This window comes from Dipodomys merriami, unplaced genomic scaffold, assembly GCF_024711535.1.
Source record: "Dipodomys merriami isolate MVZ:Mamm:240054 unplaced genomic scaffold, mDipMer1.0.p SCAF_17, whole genome shotgun sequence".
Classification (NCBI taxonomy): Eukaryota; Metazoa; Chordata; class Mammalia; order Rodentia; family Heteromyidae; genus Dipodomys; species Dipodomys merriami.
Genome location: NW_027203048.1, coordinates 7,590,362 through 7,602,578, shown reverse-complemented (window position 1 = coordinate 7,602,578; position 12,217 = coordinate 7,590,362). Strand labels below are relative to the sequence as shown.

The 12,217-nt window shown below is 37.3% G+C and overlaps 1 protein-coding gene across 4 annotated transcripts in view; it reads left to right on the top strand.

The window, feature by feature from the left end:
- Itsn2 (intersectin 2) overlaps nucleotides 1-12,217 on the top strand; it is a 131,322-nt gene that overhangs the window by 21,315 nt on the left and 97,790 nt on the right. For all 4 annotated transcript variants that reach the window (XM_070025124.1, XM_070025123.1, XM_070025122.1 and 1 more), the window contains 3 exons: nucleotides 2,508-2,574; nucleotides 9,305-9,397; nucleotides 11,032-11,095. In XM_070025124.1, coding sequence (XP_069881225.1) covers nucleotides 2,541-2,574; nucleotides 9,305-9,397; nucleotides 11,032-11,095 — 191 coding nt within the window. In that variant the 5' untranslated portion in view covers nucleotides 2,508-2,540. Of the gene's footprint in view, nucleotides 1-2,507; nucleotides 2,575-9,304; nucleotides 9,398-11,031; nucleotides 11,096-12,217 lie in introns of those variants that run through there.

Genomic DNA, 12,217 nt, shown 5'->3' with positions numbered 1-12,217 from the left:
AATAACTAGTTAAAATGGCTGGAGGAGTGGCTCAGCAGTAGAGAATCTCCCTAGCAAGCACAGAGCTCTGAGCTCAAACCCCAGTACTATCAAAAGAAAATGTAATAGATGAAGAATGTTGCAACATGAAAAAAACATGGTATAAAATGAAATAATGCTGTAATTCAAAATAAATAATATGTAACAACAAATGATATAATATGAGGAAGGAGTTGTCCTCTTATAAATAAATGAGTTTGCCAATTTTCTGTTGCTAAATAAACGTGAAATACAGTCATATTTCTAAGCCATTAAAACAGGATTAGACAGCGCCCAGGCCCAGAGTTCAAGCCCCACAATGGACAAAAAAACAAAAACAAAACAAAAAAACAGGATTAGATTCTTGAGGACACTGAATTCTCTATGATAACAGTACTAACACTCCCTCGCAGCTAGTTGACTAGTTCTAGTGACAACTTCTACAACAATGTTGTCATCATATCCCTATGTGTCTGTGTTTGTAAACTATTATTTAAAGGATTTGGAAAAATAGATGGGATGTTGAATGGTCTTTTAATATAAACTGCAATATTATGATCCATGGTTTTGATTAATAAGATATTAGTATAAATTTGTGAGGCTTCTACTCTCCTTGACTGAAGAGATTTTTTTTGGAACAAATATTAAATTTTGAATTTCTTTTGTATGCTCTTACTGGGGCTTGAATTCAGGGCTAGGGCACTGTCCCTGAGATTTTTTGCTCAAGGCTAATGCTTGACTACTTGAGCCACAGCTCCAATTACGGCTTTTTTGGTTCTTAATTGGAGTTAAGAGTTTCGTGGAGTTCCTTGCTTTGCTGGGCTTTGGTACCCTATCCTCAGATCTGCCTCTTGAATAGCTAGAATTACAAGTCACTGCCCAGCTGAATTTTGAGTTTATTCACAGTCAAGTAATGAATTCAGGTTTCAAAAAAAAAAATACTGCTCTTGCGATTCCTAGATTATGCAAGCTGTTTAATACATATGATGTCAGGTAATACACTGGATTATGATTAATACTTTAAAAAATAGTAGGGGCTGGGAAGGTAGCTCAGTGGTAGAGCGCTTGCCTTGCATGCTCGAGGCCCTGGGTTCAATTCCTCAGCACCACATAAGCAAAAAGCAAAAAGCAGGAAGTGGCGCTATGGCTCAAGTGGTAGAGCGCTAGCCTTGAGCTGAAGAGCTGAGGGACAGCGCCCAGGCCCAGAGTTCAGGCCCCATGACAGGACCCCCACAAAAATAAATAAATAAAATAAAAAATAGTACTGCAAAATACTTTTATGGGGACGAATCTGAGACTTGGAAATGTTTAGATAACTTTTCCATTGTCACAACTATGAAAGTAGCGGGAGTGGATAGGGACACAGGCTATTAATCTTCAAAAATTCTTCTGTGCTAGATCATAGTGCTTTTTAGCATATTATGTATATAATTTAACATTTTCTGTGTGTGTGTGTGTGTCTGTCTGTCTGTCTGTCTGTGTGTGTCTGTCTTTCTGTGTGTGTCTGTGTGTCTGTTTTCCTGGAAGTCAAACCCAGGGCTTCATGCCTACCAGGAATGTGCTTTACCATTGAATTCCCAAGCCTCTTTTAGATAGTTTTTTGTTGTTGTTGTTTTTTGTTTTTGTTGGTTTTGGGGCCTGACCTCTGGGCCTGGGGACTGTCCCTCAGCGCTTCAGCTCAAGGCTAGCACTCTACCACTTGAGCTACAGTGCCACTTCTGGCTTCTTCTCTTATGTTGTGCTGGGGAATCAAGCATGCAGGGCAAGCACTCTACCACTAAGCCACCTTCCCAGCTCCTGTTTGTTTTGTTTTGTTTTTTAAGTTTGGAAAGTTTAAACAGTTGTACTGTGTTTATTTTAGATAAATGTTTCTTGTTTGGGAATTTTTAAAAAATGAGCATTATGGATTTTTATGAACTTAATTTGTACTGTTGATTTTTTCAAGTAAATTCTTTAAGGCTTTCTTGCTCATAGCTGAGCTCCTGCTCTGTTGAGCATGCCTCCAGCATGGCTCTTTGCTGGCTAAATGGACATGGAGTCTTGGAGGTTTTTCTGCCCAGTATGGCTTTGAACTTCAATCCTTCAGATATAGCCCCCTGAGGAGCTAGAATTGCAGACATGAAACACAAGCACCCAGTTTTCAGATAAATTTTTACCTACATATAACAACACTTCCTTTCTCCTAAGTTGATTTCTATAAGAATGTGAGTTTGGGCCAAGAGTTTCTTTACTCTGTTATTTGCTGTGAAATATGTGATTGTTTCTTTTAATTAGTTAGGGGTTTAAGGCAAGCACGATTATTGAACGAAGTCTCCTCCCTTTCCCCAAAAGTAAATTTTGCCTGTGCAGCAGAAGCTCTGCATTGTTTTCTGTTGTTAATGTGAGTTGTTGAAAGGGACTGACATTCTTACTCCTTAGCTAAGGCCACTAAGCTAAGCTGTCATATGCCCTTGTTATGTTTTTAATAACACCATATTTTTATGTTACAGATGGCTGAGAGCTAGCAAGGAAAATTCAGGACCATGATGATGGCTCAGTTTCCCACAGCTATGAATGGTAAGAAACTTTGTACTTGTGGCAGGATAAGAAAGATAGGAAAGAAAGATATCTTTTTTCTTTTTTTTAATTAAGTTTTTTATTGTGAAAATACTGTACAGAGGGTTTACAGTTAAATGAGCAAGGTAATGAGTACATTTCTTATCCAGCGTTGTTGCCTCCTCCTTTGTTTTTCCCCTACCATCCCTTCTCACCTCCTCAGCTACACCCCCCTATCCCACCCACCATATTTTTTCTTATGACAGAGATTCAAAATGTTTTTTTTGGGGGGGAGGGTCGTGGGGCCTGAACTCTGGGCCTGGGCACTGTCCCTCAGCTCTTCAGCTCAAAGCTAGTGCTCTACCACTTGAGCCACAGCGCCACTTCCAGCTTTTTTTCTTTTTGCTTATGTGATGCTGAGGAATCAAACCTAGGGCCTCATGCATGCAAGGCAAGCGCTCTACCATTGAGCCATCTTCCCAACCCCTCAAAATGGTTTTTAAGATACTTTTCCTTAACCTTATAAATGCAAATTTAAAGTATTCTTGTTGAAAATACTGAGAATGTATTTCAGAACACTGCATGTATATCTATTGTTAAAATAGTATGCAGTGAATCCCACATCTCAATGTAAGCAGGCTATGCAGTATCATCTGAAATACGTATTTGGCATTGGAAAGTAAAAATAACCTAAAGATATGTTATGTTTTATGAATATAACCTAAAAGGCAGAATACTATTAGGTGAATATTAAAGATGTTGGTAGCTAGCATAGGACAGTTACAAACCGACAAAGCCAATGCAGATTCACTTAATAGTACACATAGAAGACGAACTTTTCTCTTTAAAGAGAACTAGGCATGTCTGCTTATATACTTGTTTAAACTGAAATATTTTAAAATAAAATGTTGAGGTAATTTAGGTAATAAAAAGTTTTAAAAGCCTTTTTTCCAATTCTACTTATAATTCTTTCCTCAAATACATACTAACTACTCTTAATATGTCTGAAGTCACACTGTATATCACATAGAGTTAAGATAATACATTTTTAAATCACTGAAGTATAAATACAGAGTTTTAAATTTTGTGGTATATTTCATTAGCTAATTGTCAGTAAATATGGGAAATAGGAAATAATGTCATTAATTTTTTAACATTTAAGTTAAAAATGGTAACATCAGAGAACAGTTTTCGCTGGGTGCTGGTGGCTCACGCCTGTAATCCTAGCTATTCAGGAGGCTGAGATCTGAGGATCTCGGTTTAAAGTCAGCCCAGGCAGGAAAGACCGTAAGACTCCTCTCTCCAATAAACCACGAGAAAACCGGAAGTGGCGCTGTGGCTCAAGTGGTAGAGCGCTTGCCTTGAGCTGAAGAGCTAAGGGACAGCACCCAGGCCCAGAGGTCAAGCCCCATGACAGACCAAAAAAAGAACAGTTTTCATTAGTGCCAGTACTGGGGTTTCACTTTCTCCCTCAGCTTTTTTACCGATTTAAAAAAAGCTTAAAATCAGCATATTGTGGCCCAAGCATGCACTTAGGCAGGAAGCTACACCCTCTGTCAAAAAAGAACTGAAGGAAGTAGAGCTGTGCTCAAGTGGGAGGGGAGTTGGGAGAATGATGGAAGGAGTGATATTAATCAAGATTCATTATACTTATAGACTGACATGTTCAATTGTAACTTCTTTATACAACTAAAAATAATTAAAATGTATTTTAAAAAATAATTGGAGGCTGGGAATGTGGTTTAGTGGTAGAGTGCTTGTCTAGCATGTATGAAGCCCTGGGTTCAACTCCTCAGTACCACATAAACAGAAAAAGCCAAAAATGGCACTGTAGCTCAAGTGGTAGAATGCTAACCTTGAGTAAAAGAAGTTCAAGGACAGTGCTCACACCCTGAGTTCAAGCCCCAGGACTGGCAAAAAAAAAAAAAAAAAGAATTGGGTCCAGGTAAGGCTATGCATTTTACAAAAAACTAGCACTTGGTCAACAATTTACTTTTTTAAAAATTATTTTCTTATTTTTAATGTTATCAAGGAGTTACACAAAGTCAACTAATGAGTGCAAAGCTTCTTAGACAATGTCATCTCTTCCTTTGCAGTAAAAAATTTTTTTAATTCCTGCAAACAAGCAATATACTGGAAATATAAACAGATATCAACAAATGACATGAGTGGTTTTCAATTGATCATAAGATTGTTTTAGATATGAATCTATATGAATTTTTTTCCCCCCGATCATGGGGTTGGAACTCTCGGCCTGGGCACTGTTTCTGAGCTTTTTTGCTCAAGACTCACATTCTGCCACTTTGAGCCACAGCTCCACTCTGGTTTTCTGGTGGTTATATGGAGAATAAGAATCTCACAGACTTTGTTTCTTAGGCTAGCTTTCAACTGCTGTCCTCAAATCTCAGCCTCCTGAGTAGCATGAGCTGCCAGTACCTGGCCAGATATGAATGCAAATGATTTTAAAACAAGTATTAAAAAGAAAAAAAGACAAGAAAAAGCACTAGAAGTATGGCTCACTCTCAGAGTGTCTGACTAGCTAGCTTGAGGCCCTGACATTAAACCCCAGTACTATAAAGCTACAGGAAGAAAAAAGAAAAACTTTTTTCATAGTTTAGCTATTGCACTTAGTTTTATGGTCCATTTAGAGTTATTTTTTTGTATAAGGTACAACATCAAGGTTCTCTTTCTTTTCTGTATGGTGTCGTTCTTTTAGTGCTGTTGGTTGAAAAGACTATCATTTCTTTATTGAATTTTTTTTGGCATTATTGAAAATCAACAATGTATTTGTTGTCTGTTTCTTTTTAATTATCATCAAAGCAGATAATTTAAGAGTTACTTAAGCCTAAGTTGATTTTAACAATACTTGCCTCAGTAGGCAATTATTTCATGTCTCTACCTTTCTTTTCTCCTCTGAACAATAATAATTGTTTCATAAGATTCTTTTTTTTTTTTTATTTTTTGGTGTGTCCTGGGGCTTGACCTCTGGGGCCTGGGTGTGGTCCCTGAGTTCTTCAGCTCAAGGCTAATGCTCTACCATTTGAACCATACCACCACTTCTGGCCTTTTCTGTTTATGTGTTACTGAGGAATTGAACCCAGGGCTTCATGCATTCTAGGCAAGCATTCTACCACTACGCCACATTCCCAGACCCTCATAAGATTCTTGGATGACTTAATTGAATCAATATATATAAAGTTCCTGAAAAATGGTAAAATTGATTAAATGTTATTTATTGTTATTTTGCCAGTCTAATAGATAAAAGATGACATTGCATATTATTTTAATTTTTATATATTACATATTCCATGCAATCTCTACAACAGCCCTTTGGAGTTAGATAATATTCCTAACGTACAGAACTATTAGCTAAAGTACAGAAAAACATGACATTTTATCCATATATATTAGGAAATTTATATAGAACACAGGGTTAGTGTGGAGTCAGGTGACCCAGGTTCTAACCTCAGCCCTGCCACTTATTGCTCATATGACCTTGGATGAGTAACTGTACCACCATTGGTCTTAGTTTTGTGGGTTTTTTTTTTTGTTTTTTTTTTTTTGGGTCCCGTCGTGGGGCCTGAACTCTGGGCCTGGGTGCTGTCCCTCAGCTCTTCAGCTCAAGGCTAGCACTCTACCACTTAAGCCACAGTGCCACTTCCGGCTTTTTTCTTTTTGCTTATGTGGTGCTAAGGAATAGAACCCAGGGCCTCATGCATGCAAGGCAAGCGCTCTACCACTGAGCCACCTTCCCAGCCTGGTCTTAGTTGTTTTTTTTTTTTTTTAATTTAATTTAATTTTATTTGTGAACATACTGTACAGAGGGGTTACAATTACATGGGCAGGATAATGCGTACATTTCTTACCAAGCATTGCACCCTCCTCCTTTGGTTTACCCTTCACATCCCTTCCCAGCCTCCCTCCTCCCCCTTAGTTGTTTTTTTTTTATCCATAAATCTGGGACAGTTTTAGTGCCTTAATTTATAGAGTTGTGGTAAGAGTTAAATGTGTCAGGCCATATAAAGTACCTGCCAGATTCAGACCTCAGTAAAAGTGAGCTATTTTCATCGTATTTTTTAGCTGGTCATGGGGTGTGAACTAAGGGTCTTGGCACTGTCCCTGAGCTCTTTTGCTCAAGGCTAGCACTCTATCACTTTGAACTATAGCACCACTTCTAGTTTTCTGTACTTAATTGAAGATAAGAATCTTCACCTGGGCTGGGAATGTGGCTTAGTGGTAGAGTGCTTGCCTACCACGCATGAAGCCCTGGAATTGATTCCTGAGTACCACATAAACAGAAAAAGCCCGAAGTGGCACTTTCAAGCACTAGAGCGCCAGCCTTGAGCACAAATAGGCTCAGTTACAGAGCCCCAGCTATGAGTTCAAGGCCCAGGCCCAGCAAAAAAAAAAAAGAAAAAAGAAAAAAGTCTTCACCAACTTTCCTGCCCAGCTACCTTTGAATCAGAATCCTTAGATCTCAGCCTCCTGAGTAACTAGGATTACAGGTGTGAGCCACCAGCACCCAGCTACTCTCATCTTTGTCATCCTTTGGTTTGTCATTTTTTCCTATTTTAAAAGATCAACATTTTTTCAAAGCATAAAGTTCTAATTCAATTATATAACTATACTACTTGCTTAGTCACAGGGGTTCTGACAAGTTTATTTTTTAATAATGTGATAAATCAAGTAGAGTTTTACTACATTTGTGGTATTTACTTAGAAAGTATGTAGGTTTAGCTATTTTTAGATCCTTAGATCTTTAGTACATCTGTTTATTTGTAACTCTACTTTTAAAGCTTCTCTGTAGCTGGGTGCCAGTGGCTCACGCATGTAATTCTAGCTACTCAGAAGTCAGATTTGAGGATCACAGTTTGAAGCCAGCCTAGGCAGGAAAGTCCATGAGATTCTTATCTCCAATTAATCACAGAAAAAGCCAGAAATAGTACAGTGGCTCAAGTGGTGGAGTGCTAGACTTGAGCAAAAAGAAGCCCAGGGACAGTGCCCAAGCCCAGAGTTCAAGCCGCAGGACTGGGGAAAAAAAAAAAGGTTCTCTTTAAGAGAGAATGTTTATAGATTTTTAAAAATCCAGTCTTTAGGGATAAGAAAAATTAGTTAAATCTAGCTTAGCATTTAAAATTATAGGATGGCAGTATTTATCAGTGATAAATACTTCTGGAAAATTGCCTTTGTAAGGTAGACTTTTCTGTAGTGTAGGCAGCAAACACGGTAGGAGTTTATTTACCTTAACATGTTTGCTTCCTTGTTGACTGTAATTGAGTAAATTGAGAAGGAAGAAAAGTGAAGTGTAGATGGTTGTTTGCCATGTTGAATGTATGTAACTTTACAAAGACCTCAGAAGCCAGGCACTGATACACTCATGCCTGTAATCCTAGCTACTCAGGAGGCTGAGACTTGAAGCCAGTCTGAACAGGAAAGTCTATGAGACTATCTCAAATTAACCATCAAGAAACCAGATGTGAAGGTGTGGCTCAAGTGGTAGAGAACCAGTCTTGAACAAAAAAAGCTAAAGGACAACTCCTAGGCCCTGAGTTCAAGCCTCAGTACCAGCACATTAAAAATAAAAAATAATTTCAAAAAGACTTCAAAGAGATAGTGTAACTATCTGTGAACAATAGACAATAAAAAAAACATAAGGGATCATCATATTTCCTCAAGTCTTCATCCTATTTTTCTTCTTTCCCCTCTCCCCCATTTCTTCTTTTTTTAATCCAGACATCTGTTCAGCCATCTCTCTTAAGTGTTTGCCCTGTGCTGATGAAGTCATCTCGTTCTAAGCATAAAAAGGCAAAGGCAAACACACAAAGCTCCTGTCCTTTAGGGCTCATAGTCTGGTAGAGCAGATGTACAGAAAACAATGACAACATCTTCTTAAGTGCTCTCTGAACAAGCATTAAGGAGTCTCTTGAGAGTCTGGCAGGGGAAGCAATTACTATGATCCAGAGGTGTGAGGACCTCCTGGGAAAAGTGACATATGTGTACCTGAGACCTTGAAAAATGAGGCGTGGAAATGGAGAGCTGGAGAAGGAAGCTCCGTGGTTGATAGTTTTCCGATTATGTACAAACCCAAGATTTGATCCCCAGCACTGGGAAATATATTTACCATTTCTGGTTAATTCCAGCCTACCCATATCTTTTCATTTCCTCATGTTCCCATGGCAGCTCGCTAACAGTTCATCAGTGCACCTAGAACATCTGTTCCTTCCTTGACTTCTTATACCATGAATTTTCTGTGTGAGTGGAGTGCTCTTACACCACCCTTTTGTGTGGCAAAATTCAAGCTACCATTCAAGGCTCACCACAGTTTTAATCTTCCTGTAGTCATTCCTAATTCTCTAACAGGATTAGCATAGCTTACTTATATCTTTCTGTTTATCATTCTTTCATAGTCTACTTTGTAAGTGGTGGTAGTTGTTTTCTAGGTGTGAATTGCATGAGGGTGAGAATAATACTTTATTCATCTTTTTATTTGCCAGTATTTATATAACTGTTCCAGTGAGTGGTATATAGTTATTACACAGTAGGTGTTAAATGAGTGAATGAAAGAAAAGTTGTAGCGCTGTGCTGTCTATACTTCATAGAGCTCTACTTTTTTGTGCCACTCAGACATTAACTACAATCACTAAATGCACACTTATGTTTCATATTTGCATTTGAGAATTGAGCCTATCATGCACATACTATTTTGAGCAGGTTCATGTAGATGCTGTAATTACTTTGTTTTTTGTTTTAGGAGGGCCAAACATGTGGGCTATTACCTCTGAAGAACGCACTAAGCATGACAAACAGTTTGATAATCTCAAGCCTTCAGGAGGTTTCATAACAGGTTTGTGTTTATAATTAGTTATATTTTGTCTGTGAATTAATGATCTTTTCATGCGTTAGACTTAATTGTAATCAGATTTGTACTATTACACAATAAAACTAGCTATCAAACAAAATTCTAGAATTTAAAAACGACTTTTTTTAGAACTAAATTTATTGTTTTAGAGTTCAGATCTTGAATACTATTATAGTCAAAAGTTTCTGGTTATTAGCTAGTTTTAAATTTAATACTATAAGATTTTATTTATTTCTTATAGCAGATTCAATTCCTAAAAAACTATCTCAAATTTTTCCTTGGGATCTCTTTTTATGTATCTCTTTTGAGGTTATACCAAGCATTGATTGTTAATGCTAGCTTTTGTTTTGCAGAAGGACCACTAGAGCCAAAAAAAGAATTAATTTGAGTGTATCTTCCAATTTTTTTTTCTAGAAATGAAACTTTTATTTTGGTGCAAAGCATCTTAGTGCTTTATATATAGTCACAATAATAGTAACTATATTGTTATTTGAATTTGTACTGTATGCCAGATGCTATGCTAGCATTATCTCACTTGGCTTCACAATTTGCCCTATAAGGTAGCTACTATTGCTGTCTAGATTTACAGATAGTAAAATCGAGGCTCAGAGATGTTATGAAACTTGCCCAAGGTTATAAAGATGGTTAATGTTGATAACTTTCATCATGACTTTTAAATCTGTCCTCTTAACCATTATAGTTTAATATTATTTGTATTCTTGCTATAAGAACTACCTTATTAACAGCACATCTAGCAGCACAAGCATAGACATGTTCCTGTTGATACCTTTTGTTGCCTCAGCATTTCAAGGATGATGTATAGTGCCAGGAAAGATACTACATGCTCTAGGTGTGTTATAGGAGAGAAACACTGATCTTAAAGAGCCTACTATGTTGTAGCAAGCAGTAAAGCAAATTTATTCTTCATTTCACTGGACAATATTACCTTATTTTTTTACGCTTATTCACTTACAAAGTCCACTTCTGAAAAGAAGAGAGGAATTAGGGTTTTAAATTCTTGACAGACACAGCAGGATGTAGTGTGAAGAAACTAGTGGAGGACTGTGTGTCCTAACATTTGGTGTTTTTTGTTTGTTTGTTTATTTGTTTTGTGCTCATACTTTGGCTAGAACTCTTACTCTCTGCCTGTTGAGCCATGCCTCTAATCTGGCATTTTGTAAGTGGAGATGGAGTCTTAAAGACTTTTCTGCCCTTGTTGTTTTCAAACTGTGATCCTCCTGGTCTTGGACTCTTGAGTAGCTAGGATTACAGGTGTGAGTCACTGGCACTAGGCCATTTTGAACTTATTGTAAGGAGTGTGTCTAGTGTTTTTAACTATGAGTTTTATTAATGGAATATTATCAAGTAAGACTCCTAGTCATGAAAGATCTAAGATGAATAGTCTAATCTTTAACCATTGATATATAACTTCAATTATGATTTATATTGCCCTAAAACATATAAATCTTATTGAAGTACCATAAATAATTTTATATGTATATTTATACTCTAATTAGAATTAAAATTATAAAATTATAATAAGCCTATTATTATTCAGAGACACTGGAGTAATTTTCTTTACTAATGTGTAGTTTGTTTTTTGTTTTTGTTATCTTCAGGTGATCAAGCACGTACTTTTTTCTTGCAATCAGGTCTACCGGCTCCTGTTTTAGCAGAAATATGGTAAAAAAATTTTTTTTAAATTTATTTTTAATTTATTTAATTCAGATATCTGATAGCCTGTTGGTAGTATTGTTCATAATAGTGTTAACATGAAACAGTTTTTATTTATACTCTATTGCTAAAGTTAAGAATATTTCTACAAGTTTTTGGAAAATAAATTGAGCACATGATTAACAACAATTAGCATTTTGTTCTGTAGAACATCTAGTTTCATTAGAATTTCTTTTTATTTTTTTTCTCCATATTTCTATTACCATTAATTCAGTGTACCAAGGGAGTTTCATTTTGATATATCCATATATGTACATTGATTAGTCACTCTCCCTTATATATCCTCCCTCCTTTCCAAGCCAATTTCTTTCTTTCTTTCTCTCTCTCTTTCTTTCTTTTTTTTTTTTTTGTTGGTCATGGGCCTTGAACTCTGGGTCTAGGTACTGTCCCTCAGCTTTTCAGCTCAAGTCTAGTGCTCTACCACTTGAGCCACAGCACCACTTCCTGTTTTCTAGTGGTTTATTGGAGATAAGAGTCTCATGGTCATTCCTGCCCAGGCTGGCTTTGAACTGGGATCCTCAGATCTCAGCCTCCTGAGTAGCTAGGATTACAGGTGTGAGCCACCAGCGCCCGGCCTCCAAGCCAATTTCAATGAGTGTAATTGTTTCATTTTCACATATGTACCTAAAATATTTGTACCATTTTTATACTTCTTCACCTTCTCTGTTCAGCTTCCCTTCTCCTAGTAGGTCCATACTCCAGCAGAACTTATTTTATTTTATATTTTACATTCCTGTCATTCGTGTGTGTGTGTGTGTGTGTGTGTGTGTGTGTGTGTGTGTGTGTGTGTGTGTGTGTGTGTGTGTGTGTGTGTGTGTGTGTGTGTGTGTGTGTGTGTGTGTGTGTGTGTGTGTGTGTGTGTGTGTGTGTTTTGTGCCAGTCTTGGAGCTTGAACTCAGGGTCTAGGTGCTGTCCTTGCACTTTTGTGTTCAAGGCTAGTTAATTCTACTACTTGAGCTTTTTAGTGGTTAATTGAAGATAAGAGTTTTATGGCTGCCCAGGCTGTCTTTGAACTATGATCCTCAGATCTCAGCCTTCTAAGTAGCTAGGATTAACATTGTGAGCCAGTGG